Source organism: Colletotrichum acutatum (assembly GCF_030867785.1).
Source record: "Colletotrichum acutatum strain CBS 112980 chromosome Unknown BDZ83scaffold_119, whole genome shotgun sequence".
Taxonomy (NCBI): domain Eukaryota; kingdom Fungi; phylum Ascomycota; class Sordariomycetes; order Glomerellales; family Glomerellaceae; genus Colletotrichum; species Colletotrichum acutatum.
The window spans coordinates 37,468-57,551 of record NW_026849113.1 but is presented as its reverse complement, the minus strand read 5'-3'; the positions used below and the strand labels follow the sequence as shown (position 1 = coordinate 57,551).

The window sequence follows — 20,084 nt, the reverse complement described above, 5'->3', positions numbered from 1 at the left end:
CTGTCTACTTGGTTGATTTGGTCTTTCATTTGAGGCTCGCTGTATTTTCAGCAATAATCATAAGAAGCGTGCCACGAATATAGCCCTCAATCGTGACACGCGTAAATTGTCGATGTCCTCTTTTTGAGCCTTAGGAGGTAGGTCTTGAGCTCAAAAGCGTTAGCTCTTTGTAGGTGACCGCCCAAAGTTCTCCACCGCTGACACCACTGTTTTGACAAAGAGAGACACAATGTGGCATAGGGTTTGGAGGTAGGCTCTTGTGCAGGATGAAGGAAATCACACTCGCGTCGAAGCTCAAGGACCGCTGGCAGTGCCGACTGAGGGTTTTGGTGAGAGTAATCTTCCATAATACCAACAGCTACGATGCATGATACTCTGAGCTAGATAGATTTAGAGTACCCAAAGTAAAGATAAATATTTTTGACTCTTGCGTGTGCTCTGTGGTTCTCAAATTCTTAGTTGGGTGTTCAAGACGCGATTAAGGTGCTATAGTGAGGGAATGCCTCGGAGACAGCAATTGAAGTAAGTCAAAGCATGTCATTTCCATAAACAAATTCATTAGATACTTGTGAAAGTCATGGACTTCTGATGCTCTTCTCGAATGGTTCCCACCGGGCTTTACCGAAGAGGATCGTTTTCAGTGAAGTCTTGCCCTCTTGGCCCTCCCGGATGATCTGTATTCTAATTAGGCTGAACACAACAATCGGATGGGGCATTTTGCTGCTTACCGACTTCCGGCTCTCTCCTGCCTCTGGTTCTTCGACTCCACCTCCTCATCCCATTCATAGTCGTCCCTTCCCTCCTTGCCAGCGCCGCGGAACAATACTTTGACTTCAAGCCTCTTATCAAACCTCTTATACGCCTTGGGAGCGTCATCGAGGTCATACTCTGCCGTAGCAATGAAACCAGGCCTAGCCTGTCCGCTCTCAACCAGCTTCACCAGCGCAGCGAACGTTGGTTGCCCCTGCACAATACCGCTCTTCATCGTTAGCGCCTTGATCCAGAAGTCACTGATTGGCAGGCTGAGACTCTTCTTCATCTTCTCTGCATTGGGAGCGCCCGCGCTCTTCTCCTGGGCCCAGTAGACGCCCGGTATCCCGATCCCGCCGCCAACAGCGGTGACGGCGATGGCCTCACGCAGGATATAATCTTGCTGCGGCTTCAGCTCGGCATTAACGCATTCCTGACCGCAGCAGTCGACGCTACGGTTCACGCCGCCGGGACGGAGGGCCAAGATCTGCTCCGAGGCCGAGGCACCGCCCTTGGTAAAATTGATGGGAACGGCACCGATGCTGGCAGCTTTGGCTAGGCGCTGTGGAATGTGGTCTACGACGTAGACTAAGCTAGCACCGCGAATGATGGCGCTATAGGCGCAGAGCAGGCCGACGGGACCGCCACCAAAGACGGCCACCGAGTCGCCTGGCTGGAAGCCCGACCAGCTCAGTCCTTCCCATGCGGTGGGGAAGATGTCGCTGAGGAAGAGCCACTCCTTGTCGGAGAGCTTCTTAGGAATCTTGATGAGGGAGCTGTCTGCGAAGGGCACGCGGACGTACTCGGCTAGGATAAGGTTAGTTTGGTTTTGTGTCTTTCGAGTATTTAGCGACGTAAATTTACCTTGAAGACCACCCAGATCGCCAAAATCTTTACCGAGGCCGAAGCCATCGAGCTGAGGGAAGATCTGGTTGTCAGTGTCGATGACGCCGTCTTCGGGAAGGCCAAAGACGACAACGCGGTCACCGACTTGCAGATTGTCGACCGCATCGCCTACTTCCTCGACGATTCCCATGGCCTCGTGGCCAACTGGGTAAGGCACTTCAGCACTGGACATGATGCCATGGTAGATGTGGAGGTCAGTGCCGCAGATAGCAGACGTGGTGATGCGGACAATGGCGTCTTCGGGCTCCTTGAGATGCGGGAGTGGGATGTCCGCTTTGACAGCCATCTCATAGGGTTTGCCTTCCCAGACCACGGCGCGCATGGTCTTGGGGCGTGAGGTTTGATGATTGGTCATGATTGTTGCTCCTGGGTTATCAGGAATGGTCTGAGAGAGGTAGCTCAGTAATCGGCTTGTCAAGTCTCTTCATTCATGGGCCTCTTTATAGATCTTTGAGGTGTTTGTTTGAGAGACGATTTGTCAGATGCTCATTCTTTCCTCGGCGAAGATGAGTACATGTGTCATTCGGAACCGAATGGGACATATCTGATCTCTTTCTCGACCCCATCATTCCCAACTTGTCATTTTGGTGGCGGGAAACATCACCTGAGTGTGAATAGCCAATTCCCCAGGCCCAAGCCTCGTCATGCGGCAGGGTTGATCATCGAATATACTCAATGTAGAAAGGCAACTATGCCAAGAACGAACCCTGTGAAGCTGCTGTGAGTACGATTTATCCATCTCAACTTAGTCAGACGTCTAGCGAAAGCTGAACGGAAGTTCTTCCTCATCCAAGACGGTGCGCACCCTGTACTCAATATCACGTAGGGCTGACAGCGTTACCCCGGTGGCTCTTGGTCTCACGGATTGTGGTAAGCTGACAGCACCCTCCTCCATGCAAGGGCGCCGGGCAACTACGCATGAACGACTGGTGACCCTTGTTCCTGTCGATATTCGATTGGAAAGTCCGTACGAGAAGGTGTTGAAGCTGACGCGGAGGCACCCTCAACAGGCATGTTGGCCATATCAGTCATGGTTTGGGTAAAGGCATGAATGGTAAGTCAAATGGCGACAATCTGTTTCGGGAGGAGTGGATATGCATTCAAAGGTGCACGTAGTAGCTGAGGTATCTATGATACAGGTAGTAGTACATGAATGGAGTCAGTTGCACTCATTTGGCGACGACTAAGTGCACGGCAATGGACTTCATCTCATTGAGAAGCGCTTAGGCTCAGAAACGAACGCGGCCCTTGGTGAAAGCCAAAGCAAGCCAGCCAGCAATCAGGGCAAGGCCACCAATCGGAGTGACGGGACCGAGGAACTTGAGGTCAGGGTTGAGGATAAGGGCGTAGATGCTACCGCTGAACATGGTCGCACCCGCGGTGAAAAGACCAGCGGCGAGCGGGTTGGATCGAGCGATGAGAATGGCAACGGAGTGGACAAGCTAATGATTTCCTCAGGGTAAGCTACTGATCTCATTCATGATGGTAAGTGAAATGAAATAAGCGCAACTCACTTGGTAGTGAGCGGCGGTGGACCAGCTGGCAATCTTTGCGGGATCAGAGATGCGTTTCTTCAGGCCATGGGCTCCGAAGGCTCCGAGACCGACGGCGGTGGCGCCGAAGATGGCGCCAACTCTCCAAAAGGCCTGGCTGCTCATTGTCTCTTCTTCTTCGGCGGTGATATCGGGGTGGGTGGTTCGTGATGGCAAGAGCGAAAACGTCTCGTTTGCTTCAGCGCTAGACATTGGGGACGTGAGATTTGAGTGAAATGTGAGATTCGGTGGTTCCCTTCTGAAAGTTACGTGATGGCCCGGTGGGCTGAGAGCGCGAAACACCGAAGTGCGACCCCTTGGCATTTGCTTAGATAATCAAGCTGCAGAGTAGTGACCAGCTGGTCCCGACTGGCGCAGCACTCAAGTTACTTGTTTTGTCTCCAGAGCTTAGCGACAAGTTTAAAAGGGAACACCGGGACAAGAAAGGGGGAAGGAGCTCTTGTCCGTCTACCATTATACGGCAGAGGCTTTTCTTAGCCGGCTCTTTCGGTTCGGGCTGGGCATCAATTGAATACCGGGCCGGTGTCTGTGGACTCGGGGGTCTTCCGTACGGAGCTCCCGCCTGCGAGTAGAGCTGTCTACTCCACCAGGGCTCAACGCGGCACAATTCCACCCACACTAGAGCAATTCCTCGCTTCGGACTCCAACAATCCATATGGTCTGGTGGTGTAGTTGGTTATCACGTCAGTCTAACATGTTGCGTCGATTTCACGATGGTCTCACTGTTCACTGAAGGTCTCCGGTTCAAGTCCGGGCTAGATCATTCCATTGGGCGATTGGTTTAGTGGTATAATGACCGCTTAGCATGCGGTAGGTCCTGGGTTCGATTCCCAGATCGTCCATCCTTTTGCTGTAATCATAGACTGGACTTCAAGTGCGTGTTGTGATGTTGTTTTTGACGTTGCGGTGGTGGTTTCGGTGGGCGTGGGTGAGTCGCTACTCTATTTGAAAACGAATCTTCTCCCTATAGAGGAATCCTTGGCATGCCGGTAGAAATTCTCGGAACGAAAAGTTTGTGAGTTGAAGAGATAGAAGGGGAATAACACATACAGCCAGCATTCAACTCGGATTCATTTTGACAGCCAGAGGGCAATAACACCATGGATATCCGTACATAAGAATATTGAGGACACTGGTGCCCACCAACATTGTAGATCAACCCGTACCGAGAAGGTTTTAATTGGTTCGGGTTTGCGCTACCATCGACTGTCCAATCGCTCACTTTACAGTACGCGCAGGGATAAATACGACGGACGCTAAGGCAGGCGATGAAGCTTCTTTGGGGCGTGTCACCCAGTGACGATCTGACATATTTGGACTGTGGATGGCGTCGCAAAAAGAAATTTGATGATTCTTCTCAAGTGATGCCTGGATCGTAGAGATATACATGGATTGCTGCATGTGTATAGCTGATTAAATAAACAACATGGGCTCGCATCACCTCTTCATGGGTTGTCACTTTGAGTTCGACCAATGATCAGACGAACCGTCCAACGAACCACCCTTGGACGTACGGACATTACGAGATCTTTCTAGCAGCTCATGATATACGCGTATTTCGAATCCTGTACGGACGATCATGCCCTCACGGTTCCTTCAAATATTTGACGCAGGACAGCTAAGTATAAAACCTCTGGTCATCTTGAACTTCTTTTTGCGAAATCGACGTTCCATAGTAATCTCAATCTCGTCAGAACCATGCACTGCCACTCACTTCATGAAGCCGAGCGAGCTGAAAAGGTGTCTCGGGTCACACAGTGCGTGGTCCAGGGATATGCTTGTTAGCGGGGCACGAGATTGGACCGAGACTTTAAAGGAGTCTTTCTGCCCTTCCCGATTATGTTTCCGGTAACGATTCAATCGATGGCTCGATTTCTCTCTTGCTTTGTGAAGCCATTCTATTTCAGCATATTTGCATCAAACCAGCTGCTTTTGCTTCTCATTCGCCCAAAATTCGGAAGTGAGAGCTCCACGAGGAACATCGGCATTTTCAATCGCGCCTCTTTGCCCGACTGTCACTGGAAGCTCTTGGCAGAATGCGCCAGCGGACACCCCATCGAAAGTCAAGATTTGGGTGCAAGGAGTGTAAGCAACGTCATGTTAAATGTGACGAGTCCCGGCCGGCATGCGTCAACTGCACGACTGCGCTCAGGAGATGCTCATACCTCGACACCGAGGCGATGATACCATCATCATCCACGTTCTCGTATCAATGTCCGAGCCCAGCAACATCAATAGGGTCATCAACAGCAAGCCCAGCGGTGCCCATTAATCCCCCGGAACAAGCCACTTATCGCAGTAGCTATGTGCCGACAGACCCATACGATCTCCGGCACATGGAGTTGCTATATCATTTCGAGCATAACTTGGGCTACAGCCAAGGGTTCGGCGATCCTATTACGCGGCAAAAATACCAACAAATGTCATTGAAGCAAGCCTTTCGGGTGCCTTTTCTGATGGACGAGCTTCTAGCTATAGCTGCAGCGCATAAGAGTACTTTACCTGGAGAAGATCATGCCTTCTATCGCAGTGAAGCAACTCGACTACAGACAAGAAGCCTTTCACGTTTCACCGTAGCTGACGGCGATCTGTCTGACGAGGACTTCCTGACAGTATTCCTGTTTTCCACCTGGCTCGGTCAACACGTTCTTTTCGACACGTTCTCGGTCCCCGCTGATCTTCCAGTCACTCTGGATAAGCTAGTACACTGCATGGGCCTACATCGGGTCGTTCGGAGTGTCGTAGGGGGCTCGTGGGACAGGCTCCGGTCTCACTTTGATACCCATCTAGGTGCAGGGAGCCGCTTTGTGCAGGACATGATAATCAGAAGAGAACGGTACGAGACCGGCAACGAGTGTAGACATCTGTTGCGCCTCTTTGAAACGAGCGGCCTCAATGATGCGTCCAAAGCAGCGTGCCAGGAAGCAGTTGAGCACCTGCAGCTCATGTTCGACATTCATCGCAACACGGACATACCTGCGGGCCGGCGGTACAGCACGGTACAGGAGTGGTCGATTCGGGTGCCAGCAGAGTATGTCAGCCTGCTCGACCAAAGACGCCCTGAGGCGTTGGTGGTGCTGGCTTATTGGGGCGTGTTGATGCACAAGGCGGGAGACTGCTGGGCGTTCCGGGGCGCGGGACAGACCCTCGTACGGTCCATTGCAGCTCATCTTGGGTCGTATTGGGGAGAGTTATTGGCGTGGCCGAAGGAGATGACAGAAGCCCCTGTGATTTCGATATTAGGTCCGACTTGAGCCCATCATGAATAAATGTCCGAGAGGCAAGTGATGGAGATTAGTATTCATGATTCAGCTTCTTTCGCCTAGTGTGAGGTATGGAACCAGACCGGATGGCAGCCATCTTCGTCTCATGCTCAATTGCGACATGCAGCGTCTAAACATGGATGCTGCTGACCCCATAAAGTCTCACTCTAGCATCTGTACATCCCCACCTGCCCAAGACCCATGTTACCTTGCTCTTGAACGATTATCCCAGAGCACCACTGTATAGACTACGGTAGGACGGACCAAGTTCGTGGGGCGGGATCATGCCGGCTTCGATACGATCTTGGAGGGACCCGCTCATGTGTTCCCAACATGGAGTGAAGCAACGTAAGAATTCCTCAGTCCTGCCTAGAAAACCAAGAGAAGCGAATTTGCATAAGTCCGCCTCTGTTGTAGCTCTTCGCCCAGAGTATAGTGCACAGCACAGATTTCATACAATGATACATGTATCGTCCAGGCTCTAGGAGGCTTAGATTGATGTGCCTCTACGTGAGGGTGCCGTAATTTCTAGCGAAATTTGGTAATAGCAGTGAGTGAAGACAGAGGTAAGACAGTCCTTATGGGATCTCAAGGTATATTGTTTGGACGTCGCGAGTAACATGTACATAGTTCGTCTGCTTGCAATATCAAAAGTCCATACTGATGCAAAGGCCTTGGACCAGCTTAGACGCCGTGTTGGCATGTGACTAAGATATAACATTGCGGAACATCGTGGCCAAATCGTTGATGATACAAGCTTCTTACACGGAGTAATGCCTGTGCCGACTCATGATGACTTGGCCCGCGGGGAGAGATAGACCTTCATCTCTGTCTTGTGCCAGGTAGTAAACATCTTTTGCCTCCCTAACCAGCCTGCACTCTCAGCGTGTAACTTCATGTCAAAGTTCCACACAACGCGGGCAATGATTGTCCGGATCTCGGCGTAAGCCAGACTGTCAAGTTAGTCAGCCATATCCAAGCAAAGGAGGAACCTGAAACCTACTTCTTTCCAATACAATTCCTTGGCCCGAATGAGAACGGCTGGGCCGCTAACCTCTGGTCCGATTCAAACTTCTGGTCCCCAAGCCATCTCTCGGGATGAAACTCGTCGTGCTTGCTGAAGTGAATCGGCGATCGGTTAACGGCCAGGTGGTGAACGCCGACTGAGTATCCGGCAGGGACGAATTGTCCACAGACCATTCTTCCGCCGTCAGGGACCACGCGAGGAAACGTTCCAGGGCCAGGAGGTCCCAGGCGAAGGGCCTCTTGGATGGCAGCGTTGAGATAGCTCAGTCCAGCTGTGCTCTGGATGGTGATGTCGTCTTCGTTCTCAAATGTGTTACGGATCTCTGCAGTGAGCTTGGCCAAAGTTTGCGGGTTCTCGCAGAGGAGGTAGGTGGCTGCGGTCAGACCTGTCGCTGTTGTCTCACTGCCGGCGACGATGAGGACCTGGGCTGCAGCATAGATCTCCTCGGTTGACATGCCCTTCTCATCGCTCCCTTGCAAGATGTAATACACTGTAGATCCTGTCAGAGACCTGCCTTCATTGAACTTAGCTGATGTGAACCTACTGAAATCGGGACGATCGGTCTCTTGCTCAAGGCGGCGGTTCACACGCTCAACTCCAAACTGGAACTGGGCGACCCTCGTCTTGATAAGGCGGCGGGGGATGAGGAGCAGAAGCATCTCAGACAGCGGCGACGGGAATCGGCGGGCAGCACGGAGGTAGGTGCCAGCCTGGAAAATATCAAAGACAGCATGCAGCCACCAGTGCCACTTGGCATCGCGCAGACAATAGAAAGGCTCGCCAAAAGCTAAGTCACCAATAATGTCAAAGGTGGTAAAGTTGTACCAGGAGTTCATGTCCACGACAGCCGCGGACTCTGCGCTCCCACTGGATGCCTGCCCGTGGAGCTTGTGGATGAGAAGCTTCAAATAACCGGTGATGACGGACTCTTGAGCCTTGAGGGCCTTATCCGAAAAGGCAGGATTCTGAAGCCTGCGCATACGCTTGTGGCCGGCATCGTCGGCTGTGAGGATATTCTCGACGCCGTTGACATTCTTGTTCCACCACTGAGCATCTTTCTCAAAGTTACCTGTGCCCTCCTTATTGGGAAACCCTACGTAGGCGTTGCGTTAGGATGACTGAGCGCCAAGACGATACTGATCCCTCTGAACGTACCATATATCGTTTGCCAAGCCTGACCAGAAGTGTAAGACAGCTCGCCGGGGGCGATGCGGACCACCTCTCCGTACTTCTCGTGCCACTCTTTGACCTTCCAGTGGCTTACCCCACGGACATCAAAGAACAGATAGTACGCCCTCGTTACGCCGGCGAGCTTTGGACCGGGGTAGCGGCTAAGTGGGTGTAGGAAGGCATTGTAAAAGCACTTCGCCACCACTCCCAAGAACGCCTGCAAAGTGCCCTGAATCAGTAGTCTGTCTCTGCCGGTCTCATGACATACCTACTGCGAGAGCCAGAAGTCCCAAAAGCGCCATTTCTACTGCCTTGGCCAGTTGTGGTTGGAAGACCCCGCTGGTCGTATTATTGCTTGCGAGGGGTCGTTGATGAAACGATTGGATCAAAAGAGCAACGCGGCAAGTCGAGTCTCCCACGAGAGAGCACGGAGGTTCATACAAGGAATAAATTGGGATGTGGAAAGGACGGCATGGCAACCCCAAAGGACCCCAAAGGGGGGCAATTGTTCGATGATATGACGCATAGCGGTAATCGTCGGATTGCTTTACGCCCGCATCACGAGTCAGATGGTAGGTCCCTATCGAGGAAACGAATCATACGCGGTCCAATTGTGAACTTATCTTTTCCAATTAAGCAATGCTTGAACTTCTCGGTCGATTTGTTCCACTGTTAGCGTAACCCCACGGCCGAAGCATTGGAAATGAGAGCGGATAAGCCCGAAGGTGGTTGAGCTTGCTTCCTTTCTTGGCAGGCCGACGTCGATGCTCATCTTGGCTTCTGGGGTAATCGTGGAGTGTGCCCTGACTCGTCGACAGTCCATGTTAATTTATTATACTTTGACCGAGTGCCGGGCCCGGTTTATCGTGCCGATATGGATAGATACCAAAAGCTTCGATTTGTGGAGTCTTCCTCACTTAGAATGACAAGATTGCATTACTGCGATCCGAGTGGCAAGCTCCTGGCAAGGCAAGCCTCCAACAGTCGTGCAAAGATGCTTAGTCAATGAGATAGTTTACGTAGGATTCTACAGTCGTCGTATACGCAATTATAATCAACTCCATGTATTTATTAGCAACAAGATACACCTGTTTCGAAACCTCCCTATAGCGAGGTGCTTCGAGCGGGCAGTCTGGCTTATCTTCCCCCCACTCCGACCTTCAGACAACCAAGGCGTGCATAGTCCTGGGTGTCGGAGTACTTCTCGTGCCATCAGGCCATGTATGCTAGTTAGTGGAGATTTAGGGCAGCGTTCTCTTGGAGAACGCTGCTGTTAGAAATTCAGAATAAAGGGCAGCTCCGAAAACGAGTTCGTATAGAGATCACCCGTGCCCTCGCGCCAGGCTCTCGGCTGTATCAATATCCGTATGAACCCCGTCAGAAGGAGGTAAGGAGTTACAGCGACGGGGCCGTAATCTGACCAACAGATATCCCAGATGTAGTCTCCATACATGCGCGGATGTGTAAGAGTAGTATGTGACTAAAATGTCTTTCATCTTGATGTTTAGCATGACTTGACTCGGTCTCGTAGAGGGCTCCCGCCGGCATGCAACCGCCATCAGGCGAGCGTCGACCTTGGAATCCGCGCTGCCATCGTGGAGCGTCCAGGATCCCCTGGTCGGTCCAAGTTATCACGAAACTTGATAGGCATAGACTACACGTTTACCTTGCAATCCCACGAGTCGACGACTTTCCACCCCAGTATCAACCTCCGCATCAAATGAACCAATGAGCTAAGCAAGAGTCGTCATCTACGGATAGACCCCGACGGCGTTGGAATGGCAAAACTGCGGGAGCTGAGGGGCCATTACAGTGATTGCTGTCGCGGGGTTCGCGTCGAGACATGTGATATAATACCAGCTAGATCGTCTAGGAGTTCTGCAGAGCTGTCTTCGCTCTTGATCTTTCGTCTCGATCTTTGTCTCCCATCTTACTTTGCTCCAATCACTACGTCTTGCGCTGCGGCACCATATTCAGTATGGGTGAAATGATGATGTCAAATGAGCCCTGGGACTTCCTCAACTCCGTCTTGCGGTTCAGGGACGACGATTCCCAATTCTGGTGGGACAAGACAGGGCGCATGTTTTCCAAGCTCCTGAAATACGCCGGCTACAGCGCAGCAGACCAGTACCGCGAGCTCAACTTTTACTCCCTCTTCGTCGCCCCTGAACTCGGCCCCTCACCAGACTGCCACGGCAATGTCAGGAGATGGAGAAGTCCCGGGACACCAGACTCTACTCCTATCGACTTCAGTTGGGAATGGGGCCGCGACAATCAAGCCGTCGTTCGCTACTCTTTCGAGCCCATCGGCCTCCATGCTGGCACAGAGTTCGACCCTCTCAACAGACACGCAACAAACGACTGGATCTTCAAGCTTCAGCAACAAAAGCTTGTTCCCAACCTGGACCTGGAATGGTACAACCACTTCACAAGACAAATCCTGCCCCATGGCACGCGAACAAAGACCGTGGACTGCTTCATCGAAGAGACAACGCCAAAAGCAGGCACAGTAGTAGCTCTCGACATCGAGAAGAGCGGACCCGTCATGAAGATCTACATCTATCCCGGACTCAAGGCCGAAGAGCTGGGCATCACAAACCTAGAGCTCGTGGAGCAGTCTATTCGTAGCCTCCCAACCGACCAGTTCAAATCACTCGGTGCCGAACCCCTCCTGGACTTCTTGAGAGTAGGCACAAAGAAATACAACTTCGAGACGGGCATCCTCGCAATCGACTGCCTCGCGCCGAAAGATGCTCGCATCAAGGTGTACATTAGAGCAAAGCATACAACCTTCGAGTACATGATGGACTGTCTGACCCTCGGGGGCAAGCTCGATATGTCGGGCGAGGCGATTGACGACCTCAAAGACTTTTGGAAGACCTTCCTGGCAGACGCACCAGATGTTCTTGATGATGATGCCCCGGGACGTGCATCGCCGGGCTTCTACTACACCCTCGGATGCGGTAAAGCGATCTCGCCAAAGGTATACATTTCTCCCAACTATTTCAGCAAGAATGATGTAGATGTTCTTGCTCGTCTCCGCAAGTTCTTCTCTACCCGTCGGTCGGACTCAATGATGGACAATTACGAACAAGCCTTGAATGATATCTTGTAAGATCATCTCAATCCACTCATCGCTTGCAATTGCTAACGAATCCCTTAGTGGGCGCAAGACTCTTGAAACTCGTTGTGGTAGTCATTACTACGTCGGATGTGCTCTGGCCAAGGGTCAATTAAGGGTGGTGACGTATCTCAGTCCCCAGTCGTTTGACTGCGAGAGGGACATGATTCAGGCTCGGAGGCCATGATAATGAGTGATGAGATACTTGGCTGTTGCATGGTGGTGTGGCTATTCTTTATTACTTGATATCCGATATAGTTTATGATATTGATCACTTTCATTTGCTCATTATTCTAAAATATCTGTTAGCATGAATCTGCGTGTCGTAAAGTCCGAGCTCCCCGTCGGGACGAACGTCTGGTCCGTGTTTAGGGGTGGTGTTGAATTTGGTCTTTTAACTTCCGCGTTATCTGCACGATGTCAGCGTACAACATTGTATCACTTCTTGGCAAAACGCTGACAGGCAGAAAATTGACTGGGTTCGTAGATTGAAACACGTGTGACGCAAACAGAATGGGACTCTACGAGAACAGAGTTTGCTGTCATCAAGTCACTGCTTGCAGCTTCCGAATTTTATAAATTCTTGTAGGTAGGGAATCTACGTCATTATTCTATTCCCCATGAGAGTTCTATCTATGTTCTCCCCGTCGGGGCGGCTAGCTCTATCGCCGCTTTTTCCAACAAATCGCACGCTCTCTTGGCACCACCCTGTGCATTGAGCTCCTCTCCAATTCTAGTCGCATTCTCCTTGTAACTTGTCTCATTAAGCACCTTGTGCACTGCATCGCGAACCTGGTCCACTGAGGGAGTATCGGTCTTCAGATCAATACCCGCACCAACCCAAGTCACTCGCGCAGCTGTGTCCTTCTTATCTTCCGAAGTTCCGGCGCAGACAAGAGGAACGCCGTGTGAAAGGGCCTGCGTCACGCTGCCGTATCCACCATTTGTTACGAGTAATCGGCAGCGTGGAAGGAGGAGGTCATAGGGGACCCAATCCGCGATGCGGACGTTATCCTCGATCTCTACCTTGTCGCGAATCTCGTCAACGAGTTTTGATGGCACAACCAGCAAGTGATTCTTATCGCCCTGAAGCGCTTTGATGGCGGGAATGATAAGTGAGGTCGGGTCCATGGCAAACGTGCCCTGTGTGATTCCAATAATGGACTGGGCGTCGAGGACATCTTGCCACCATGTTGGCACACCAATACTTGCACCTGCAAGACGTGTAACCAGAGGTCCGACATACTGAGCCTGAGGAAGAATAGGCTCGGAGCCTTCCTGGAATTCCAGGGAAGGACACGAAGCCTGGATGTGCAGGAAAGGACTGTAAGAATACGTGTCTGTGACTTTCAGGGCAGGCAGTCCGAGCTTCTCCCTCTCGGGGTTGATCGTAGGCAGAACCAGTTGTGGTTGACTGATGAGCAGACCCAAAGCAGATTGAGCAGCATGCTCGATGGGCTCGGGCCCTATGTCGGGCAGATACAATGGGACAACCCCCAGAGTTGCGTAGTGTGGAATCTCGCCCAGCTCGTGGAGCGCTGCGACACCCTGAGGTAGAGCGTCGTTGAGAACAAAGTCCGGCTTGAACGTGTTAAGGACACGGCGGATATCAGCGACTTGCGCCGTGACACGCCCTCGGAACATGACCTCTGCCGTCTCGGCCATATCTTTCGGGTTGGCGCCGTCCAGGTTGGCATCTACTTTCACTACTTCCTCCGCGGCGACGAAGTTCGCCCCCGATGCGAGGACTCGCTGCTCCTGGGGCGCTATGGTTGTCCAAACGACTTCATGGCCACGTTCAACCAACTCCCTGGCGACTGCCTGCATTGGCAGAACATGGCCGGTGGCTGAAAAACAATGCAGCAAGAACTTGAGCGGTTGACGAGTTTTCGTGGTCGTGGCCGTAGCCGTAGCCGTTTCATCTGGTGTTGAAAGGTGCATCGTGTTCATGGGGCGGTGTAGTTGAACAGTGGTATGGCGATGATCTGCTGAATTTGGTGATTGGACGAACACCTGGCATATTGAGCTAGCTTGCAGCACAAAACAGATACACAGAATTATTGCATCTAACAGGTATTATGAACGTATCGATATAATTCAAACTCCAAAGCTCCTAATTCGTTCATCCGAGGCGATTTGTCAACACCAACAACACATTACACGACTGAAGGATAAGATCGCCCGCAATCGACCCATGGCAAGGATAACTCCAGATCGCTATCTTGACATTATCTTTGCAGAGCGCTGGTTGAAAAGTACCATGCGGGTCGAGATACGACGTTACAAACTCATTTATTACCCCGGACATTGGGAACCCACACGCATGAGTCGGCGAGTATCACGAGTCATTGACGTGTTGATGGAGTTGATAACGAGCCGGGGGCTGTTGGGGTAGGTGAACCGGCAGTTGCGATGGAGTCTACCAGCGGAGGGACATTTGGAGGTTACGAGTAAAAGGGTCAGCGACACCGCGCTGGTCACACCAACATGCCAACAAGCTTTCCTGCATCCTTCACAGATCTGTCAAAATGTCCCGAGCTATCGATAGACTTCCCGCTCCCGCAGAGAGCCGTTCGATGAAAATTATTGGACTCGGTCCTAGCCGGTAAGAACTCCCTTATAGCGAAAACACAATATCAAGATTTGGAGTCACGTAACTCATCTGTTTACCAGTACTGGAACTCTCGGTTTATGGCAAGCATTGAAGACTTTGGGGTATACCCCCTTCCACATCTCAGAGCTCCTGCCATATGGCTTTCAGCAGATGAGAGCACTTCAGGAGGCTATCATCGCCAATGACAGCGATAAGCCATTCCAACGAGCTGAGTTTGACAAACTCTTCGCCGGTTATGACGTAAGTTTAGGTGCACCGACTTCAAGAGCTGTTCAGAGGAGCTCATCTGATACTTTACACCTTTAGTGCATCGTCGAAAGTCCTTGTTATCTTTGTCCAAATATCATCAAAGAGTACCTGAAAGACCCAGATGTCAAGTTCATCTTGACAGAGCGTACCCCAGAGTCATGGGCCAAGTCAATCGCGGGATCCCTCGGTGCCTATCATGCAAAGCTAGCGAAGCCGCCTTTATCAATCGCCAGATACTTTGACAGCTTCATCTGGGAGCTGACTGCACTATTCAAAGCCATGACATACAGATGGTCTGGCGGTCTGGAGCCCAGTGACCCTGGGTTCAGTGAAGCACTTTCCAAGAGCTATGTTGAGTAGTGAGTTGTCGTCTTACGCTTCAAAACCACTATACGCAGATGTTGACGATTGCAATAGCTTAGAGGGTGTGAAAGCTCTTGTGCCTGCTGACAAGCTTCTAATCTTGAACCTTGAAAAGGGATTCGGCTGGGAAGAGATTTGCACGTTCTTAGGGAAAGACGTTCCCGAGGAACCTTACCCGCGCATCAACGCCATGTCCGACTTTCATATTGCCGCAGAGATGGTGGTCTCTCCCGCAATCAAGAAGACGATGCGAATTCTCACTTCGTCAGCGGTTGCTATTGCTGGTGTTGGCATTTGGTACTGGCAGAGAAAGAGGTAGCACCCAGGGCCTCAAGCCGGGGAGCTTTTTGCGACGACAACTGTGTAGTCATCAAGTACTTCAATGAGATTCGTGATACCCATAACATAGCTGCGGGGTGTGTAACTCAGAGTTCTGGGATTCGAGGCAATATAACAATAGTATCATTGAACAATTGATTGCAACTGCGTCGTCCACTTATTTTGTACCACTGACCTTGATTCCACGAGAGTAAGAATATCACTTAATCTCATCTACAAATGAGTCAGAACTCATCGAAAATGATATTCATATGTTCTTGCTTGTTCGAGTACCAAAGGCGGCAATTGGCCAGTCTTGGAGTCTATCTGCGACCTTTAGGGTCGTAGGCCGAGACCTCAACTTCGAGCCGCATACCAGGTTGCCCAAGCTTTGAGGCCCCAATACCTGTTAGAATTGGCGCACGGCTAGGAGCCCACTTCTTCATGTTATCTACCGTCCCAACCGCGTTGAATTTGGTCCAATAAGCGAGATATTTGCACATATTACCTCTCTTGCTTGCGCTTACCTTGGCCAGATATTTCAATGTTATCCCCCACTCGGACTGCTTGGCTGTAATGCATCTCCTGTAACAGTTTTTCGCCATAACCTTTGTACGAGAAGTACTGAAGACCCGACATTCTGATGTTGTTGAAGTGAGTAGTTGCGGCAATAGTAGGGAAATGATGCAGACGAGATAGAAAAATCGTGAAACGGTTGGTTTCTTGTCTTTGAAAACAAATCTTGGTGACAAGAAGCTACATGTACTCAATGCTTGCACTTGTATTTTCTGTCGGTCTCTATACTGGCATATTCCTCCTTTATAGACTTTATGTATCCCACTCTCACATGATGCCATGTTCACTCGTACTCACCGCCATGCTCCCTACATGTAAGTAATGTCAACTTAGACATACATCGTTAGTGATTCGGCTAAATTCCCTTAACTGGCTGAGTAATGTTACGACTTTGCGGCTTGCCGAGGCGCGATTGCGCCAAGCGCTTTTCCCTCAACCTGGTCCTGATCAGGTCTTGACCAAGCTTAGTGCTTAGAGATTTGACAGTGGACGAGCAGTCAAGAATTACGTCTTACTAATATTGAGGGACAGTGTTGTTTATACCATCAGGATTCCCTTCAGATTCGGGCAAACCATCAGGCCGAGTTCTTCTTGCGGCGAAGCCAAGCAGCGAAGGAAGCGGAGCAAATTTTCAGCGCACCTTACAGGCTACCTTGGCTATGGATGCACGCGTGCTCTGTGGCCTATGATGACTTTCTATTCGTCACCCTTAGCGGCATTCCATCAGCAGAGGGGAATTCGACGGTCAATTTCCGGCCTACGTATTTAGAATTTAGGTGTAGACTCACTGCAGTCGTCCGCCCAGATCCCGTTCATTTCGCCATGCTTGTCCTACGTCGCTTCTGTCAGGGAGATGACCTGTCTAAGTCGGTTAGGATAGAGTGAGACAGAGTTTCACCTTTTGGGTTGAAGATCTGCCTTCCACGGGCCGAGCACTGGCGCTGAGGCCTTGGAATCGTGGCGCAATCAACACGGGAGGAGTGGATTTGTAAACGTTTCTGTCATTCAGAGAAGCTAGCGGCACCCCATAGGCCCCATTGATCGTGAGAAATCTGAGCCGGCGCCATAGGGGTCATGCGTCAGACCTCAACTTATGTTCTATCCACAAATCGGCGATGCGGCCGGACTTCTAGATAACCTTTGGCGCCCAAGATACTCTTGACGTGCGGGCCTACCAGATATCACGTCCAGAACCTCCAAATTCTCATTGACGCCAGCGCGATACCAGGCACAGCTACCGGTACGATGAGATACCTGATGGTCCTCACCGCAGCCTCCTCACCGCAGCCATCAGCCCTCTCTTTACCTCCTCTGTAGGAAATTCCGCACCCATAGCTCGAATTTTTTGCCATCATTAAGATGTGGAAAAGGCTTGTCTGGGATTTCCTTGTCGAGGAACTTGCACAATGGCCCCCATCCCAAGCTAAGCTTCTTCTGCCATCGCGTTTGATTGCTGCAGCGAAACATTGTGTATTGTAGATCCCTTGCTTGTAACAGTAACGGGCTTCAGCGTCTGGAGAGGCTCGATAAGATTAAGCACAGCCCATATCTTCCAGGCGAAGAAATATCTGATGGCATTTTCGTCATATGACTTGTACCATCTATCCAGATCTCGGTCGACAAGTACAACTCTGGCCTTGATAGCGAGATGAGTCAGTCGATCCTTGGGGTTGGGATCGGAGTGGCTCACCTCAGGATAAGTCTGGAGAAGCTCCTCTACGACCCGATCGCCGGGTTATCTGAGACAACAGCCCAGTCTCCTACCAAATCATTGAAATCTAGGGTCGCAAAGAGCTTAAACTTTCCGTAGTACTTTGCTTGGACTGCGTCGAACCAAGGGAGATGATCTTGAGGTCTTCAGATATAAACGAATCCGTGGTATGTCGGTATTCCAAGCTCTTCATATGCGGCTTTCGTGGAAAAGCTACCCGTTCGAGGAAGACTTATGTGCAAGACTTTGAAATTGGATCTTTGAGCTATGCTGAGAGCCATTTCTGAGCGCATGCAGCAGAAAGCATTGAGATGCTCGAGAATGTGAACTACAAGGTCTTGGGGGAGCAATTGTTTTTTTCACGTAAAGCTTCTGCGCCGCGCCTCATTGCCTACGGGCTTCTGTAAGCTGACTGCAGTTCAAGAGTTCTATATGAAAAGACCACAATAGCTATGCGCCATAAGTCGTCGGGTGACCTTATCTTTGATGCTCGTTCCTAATCGAGGTTCGCTTGCGTTTCTTCAGTTGTTCTGTCCAATCATAATCAGTCGACCCTAAACATCGTGACGTAGTACACCAAATCTTCGACGCCAAAGCGCTTGATATCATGCATGCCGCCATTTGTGTCAATCCGATCACACTCACGCTGCGGGTTCCAGTCTCTGAGGCTCCAGTTTTAAGGTCATTATCGTCCATCCAAGTATTTAGACACGAGAGACGTACAGGAGTTGGCGGGATGAAACCAGTCTCCTGTAAGCAGCATCTAATTGCTCCAAATCAACCCGTTTTGATTTGCAACTTCGGATGTAAAACACATTAAGATTACATGTTTTGGGTCGCCTCTCTTCATAGGAAGTAACAGTCGATTATAAATGTGTTGACTACGATTCTTCGTTAGTTCTGTGACATTTTTCTTTTCCCATATGCGAAAGCCAACAACCTTGATTCGTTAGTGGACTTTGGTGTGGATTATTTTTCAGAAAGTGCCCCGAGGCGCACTCACGCCATAGAAAAGACTTCAAACAAGGCCTAAATTCAGGTTCCGTCTAAATCCGATACAAGGAAGCGTTCACCTGCCTACTTTTGTGAAGTACGTCGAGACTTTATCTTGACAAACATACTTTACCTTGACAGGTTCCTTGCACGTGACTTAAACTCTCTTAGAACCTTGGTGCCCGCATTGCAGCCGAATCAGGTGCTCGCTGAAAAACTCCTCATCCTGAATCACTGCAACATACGTTACCCAGCTTCTCTCACAAGTTTCATCTTATCCTTGACTTGGTCGATCGCTTCCATTTCCCATGACCAATTAGAAAATCAGCGCACCAAAACATCATGTCGCCATCTTCTACGCAGCAAGACGCCGAGGAACTGGTCCCGACCGCGCAGTCATGGCATCAATATGAGCCAACGACCAATTCTTGGGAAACAGTCGAAAACCACGGCGTCAACAATCCTTCACCATTCTTACCTCAAGATACTACCGAATCAAGCTCTCATTTTGTTCTCGCCACGTGGAACGTGGAGGCATTCGATCGAGAGCCTACCCGCCGCATCACAGCAATTCTCGACCATCTTCTGAACCATTCGCCCTCACCCGATGTGATCTTCTTCCAAGAAGTGTCGAGAACGATGCTGAGTGCGTTGCTGAATAACAGCACAGTTCGCGACAATTGGTATTCCAGCGAAAAAGACTCACGAAACTGGATAGGTGCTCCTCTCACGGCTTTCGCTACAATGACTCTCCTATCCAAGGCCAAATTTGGTCACTTCGGTAGGGCAGCTCTGGCGGGGCTGGGAAGGGTCTCACGAATCAAGTATCGGTCTTTCTACAGACGAGACGCACTGTGCAGTGAGGTGTTTGTACCATCGCGGCAGCTGGGGACTCAGATGACCACATACAAGCGGCTCCAACTTGTCAACGTGCATCTAGACTCTCTATCCAACGGGGCAGCATGCCGTCCGGCTCAACTCCAGTGTGTTGGATCACTTCTACACGATGTTGGCCATGGGCTGGTAGCGGGAGACTTCAATCCTGTCACTCCACATATCGATGCAAGCCTGGTAGAAGACAATGACCTCCTCGACGCGTGGAAGGAGTTGAAAGGCGAGGAGAATGGGTACACATGGGGAGTTAATGGTACCGAAAAATTCCCAGCGAACCGGATGGATAAGGTTGCGATGGTGGGGCTCAGACCACTGCATATCGAAGTTTTGCATCCGATGCAGGTACTTTTGCCTGGCGAAGATGGCTCTGTTCCATGGAGCGACCACTCCGGGCTCAAGTGTACTTTCACGCTTGCCTCACCTTAAAGAAGCCAAATTGCAGAGGCTAGAATTATCCAAATAGTCATAATGTCATACATTACTATCGCAAGAGTCCCTTGGGTCTCACAATGTTTTCTCTACTTTGAACGTCCTGTGCTCTGGCTGCGTCAGCGCTAGCACCGGTGTGAGCAATAA

The 20,084-nt window shown here is 50.7% G+C and overlaps 9 protein-coding genes and 2 non-coding genes across 11 annotated transcripts; 6 read left to right on the top strand and 5 right to left on the bottom strand.

The window, feature by feature from the left end:
* Positions 1-406: 406 nt before the first annotated feature.
* On the bottom strand, positions 407-2,116 carry BDZ83DRAFT_46618 (alcohol dehydrogenase GroES-like domain-containing protein). Its single transcript, XM_060503257.1, has 2 exons — positions 1,615-2,116; positions 407-1,557 (listed from the first exon to the last, which is right to left on the bottom strand). The coding sequence occupies exons 1-2, from the start codon at positions 2,009-2,011 to the stop codon at positions 725-727; spliced, it is 1,230 nt and encodes a 409-aa protein (XP_060360401.1). The 5' UTR covers positions 2,012-2,116; the 3' UTR covers positions 407-724.
* Positions 2,117-2,722: 606 nt separating this feature from the next.
* On the bottom strand, positions 2,723-3,450 carry BDZ83DRAFT_635328 (uncharacterized protein). The gene is made up of 2 exons (XM_060509165.1): positions 3,171-3,450; positions 2,723-3,098 (listed from the first exon to the last, which is right to left on the bottom strand). The coding sequence occupies exons 1-2, from the start codon at positions 3,399-3,401 to the stop codon at positions 2,886-2,888; spliced, it is 444 nt and encodes a 147-aa protein (XP_060360400.1). The 5' UTR covers positions 3,402-3,450; the 3' UTR covers positions 2,723-2,885.
* A 416-nt stretch (positions 3,451-3,866) lies between these two features.
* On the top strand, positions 3,867-3,972 carry BDZ83DRAFT_t259. Its single transcript has one exon. It is a non-coding gene; the product is annotated as a tRNA-Val (tRNA).
* Positions 3,973-3,979: 7 nt separating this feature from the next.
* Positions 3,980-4,051, top strand: BDZ83DRAFT_t260. The gene has a single exon. It is a non-coding gene; the product is annotated as a tRNA-Ala (tRNA).
* Positions 4,052-4,888: 837 nt separating this feature from the next.
* On the top strand, positions 4,889-6,628 carry BDZ83DRAFT_635327 (Upc2 protein). Its single transcript, XM_060509164.1, has one exon. The coding sequence runs from the start codon at positions 5,246-5,248 to the stop codon at positions 6,461-6,463; it is 1,218 nt and encodes a 405-aa protein (XP_060360399.1). The 5' UTR covers positions 4,889-5,245; the 3' UTR covers positions 6,464-6,628.
* Positions 6,629-7,259: 631 nt separating this feature from the next.
* BDZ83DRAFT_761775 (cytochrome P450) lies at positions 7,260-8,971 on the bottom strand (the record flags this gene model as incomplete). The annotated part of the gene is made up of 5 exons (XM_060515195.1): positions 7,260-7,425; positions 7,476-7,989; positions 8,044-8,592; positions 8,655-8,915; positions 8,938-8,971. The coding sequence occupies 5 exons, from the start codon at positions 8,969-8,971 to the stop codon at positions 7,260-7,262; spliced, it is 1,524 nt and encodes a 507-aa protein (XP_060360398.1).
* A 1,676-nt stretch (positions 8,972-10,647) lies between these two features.
* Positions 10,648-11,977, top strand: BDZ83DRAFT_756170 (aromatic prenyltransferase; the record flags this gene model as incomplete). The annotated part of the gene is made up of 2 exons (XM_060514710.1): positions 10,648-11,780; positions 11,833-11,977. 2 exons carry the CDS (start codon positions 10,648-10,650, stop codon positions 11,975-11,977), a joined length of 1,278 nt encoding a protein of 425 aa, XP_060360397.1.
* A 313-nt stretch (positions 11,978-12,290) lies between these two features.
* BDZ83DRAFT_635325 (MGT family glycosyltransferase) lies at positions 12,291-13,790 on the bottom strand. The gene has a single exon (XM_060509163.1). The coding sequence runs from the start codon at positions 13,738-13,740 to the stop codon at positions 12,424-12,426; it is 1,317 nt and encodes a 438-aa protein (XP_060360396.1). The 5' UTR covers positions 13,741-13,790; the 3' UTR covers positions 12,291-12,423.
* A 137-nt stretch (positions 13,791-13,927) lies between these two features.
* BDZ83DRAFT_635324 (uncharacterized protein) lies at positions 13,928-15,463 on the top strand. Its single transcript, XM_060509162.1, has 4 exons — positions 13,928-14,395; positions 14,464-14,644; positions 14,711-15,012; positions 15,071-15,463. Exons 1-4 carry the CDS (start codon positions 14,319-14,321, stop codon positions 15,333-15,335), a joined length of 825 nt encoding a protein of 274 aa, XP_060360395.1. The 5' UTR covers positions 13,928-14,318; the 3' UTR covers positions 15,336-15,463.
* A 38-nt stretch (positions 15,464-15,501) lies between these two features.
* On the bottom strand, positions 15,502-16,108 carry BDZ83DRAFT_635321 (uncharacterized protein). Its single transcript, XM_060509161.1, has 2 exons — positions 15,862-16,108; positions 15,502-15,785 (listed from the first exon to the last, which is right to left on the bottom strand). The coding sequence occupies exons 1-2, from the start codon at positions 15,971-15,973 to the stop codon at positions 15,658-15,660; spliced, it is 240 nt and encodes a 79-aa protein (XP_060360394.1). The 5' UTR covers positions 15,974-16,108; the 3' UTR covers positions 15,502-15,657.
* Positions 16,109-18,714: 2,606 nt separating this feature from the next.
* Positions 18,715-19,999, top strand: BDZ83DRAFT_635312 (Endonuclease/exonuclease/phosphatase). Its single transcript, XM_060509160.1, has one exon. The coding sequence runs from the start codon at positions 18,957-18,959 to the stop codon at positions 19,932-19,934; it is 978 nt and encodes a 325-aa protein (XP_060360393.1). The 5' UTR covers positions 18,715-18,956; the 3' UTR covers positions 19,935-19,999.
* Positions 20,000-20,084: the final 85 nt, after the last annotated feature.

Bases quoted from the DNA above. Each gene is read 5' to 3' on its own strand.
- BDZ83DRAFT_46618 (XM_060503257.1), bottom strand. From the start codon at position 2,011: ATGACCAATCATCAAACCTCACGCCCCAAGACCATGCGCGCCGTGGTC. The intron at 1,558-1,614 runs GTAAATTTACGT...ACCTTATCCTAG, and splicing joins CGATCTGGGTGGTCTTCAAG to CCGAGTACGTCCGCGTGCCC.
- BDZ83DRAFT_635328 (XM_060509165.1), bottom strand. From the start codon at position 3,401: ATGTCTAGCGCTGAAGCAAACGAGACGTTTTCGCTCTTGCCATCACGA. The intron at 3,099-3,170 runs GTGAGTTGCGCT...GGAAATCATTAG, and splicing joins CCACCGCCGCTCACTACCAA to CTTGTCCACTCCGTTGCCAT.
- BDZ83DRAFT_635327 (XM_060509164.1), top strand. From the start codon at position 5,246: ATGCGCCAGCGGACACCCCATCGAAAGTCAAGATTTGGGTGCAAGGAG.
- BDZ83DRAFT_635325 (XM_060509163.1), bottom strand. From the start codon at position 13,740: ATGAACACGATGCACCTTTCAACACCAGATGAAACGGCTACGGCTACG.
- BDZ83DRAFT_635324 (XM_060509162.1), top strand. From the start codon at position 14,319: ATGTCCCGAGCTATCGATAGACTTCCCGCTCCCGCAGAGAGCCGTTCG. The intron at 14,396-14,463 runs GTAAGAACTCCC...TCTGTTTACCAG, and splicing joins ATTGGACTCGGTCCTAGCCG to TACTGGAACTCTCGGTTTAT. The intron at 14,645-14,710 runs GTAAGTTTAGGT...TTACACCTTTAG, and splicing joins AACTCTTCGCCGGTTATGAC to TGCATCGTCGAAAGTCCTTG.
- BDZ83DRAFT_635321 (XM_060509161.1), bottom strand. From the start codon at position 15,973: ATGTCGGGTCTTCAGTACTTCTCGTACAAAGGTTATGGCGAAAAACTG. The intron at 15,786-15,861 runs GTAAGCGCAAGC...TTGGGACGGTAG, and splicing joins CATTGAAATATCTGGCCAAG to ATAACATGAAGAAGTGGGCT.
- BDZ83DRAFT_635312 (XM_060509160.1), top strand. From the start codon at position 18,957: ATGTCGCCATCTTCTACGCAGCAAGACGCCGAGGAACTGGTCCCGACC.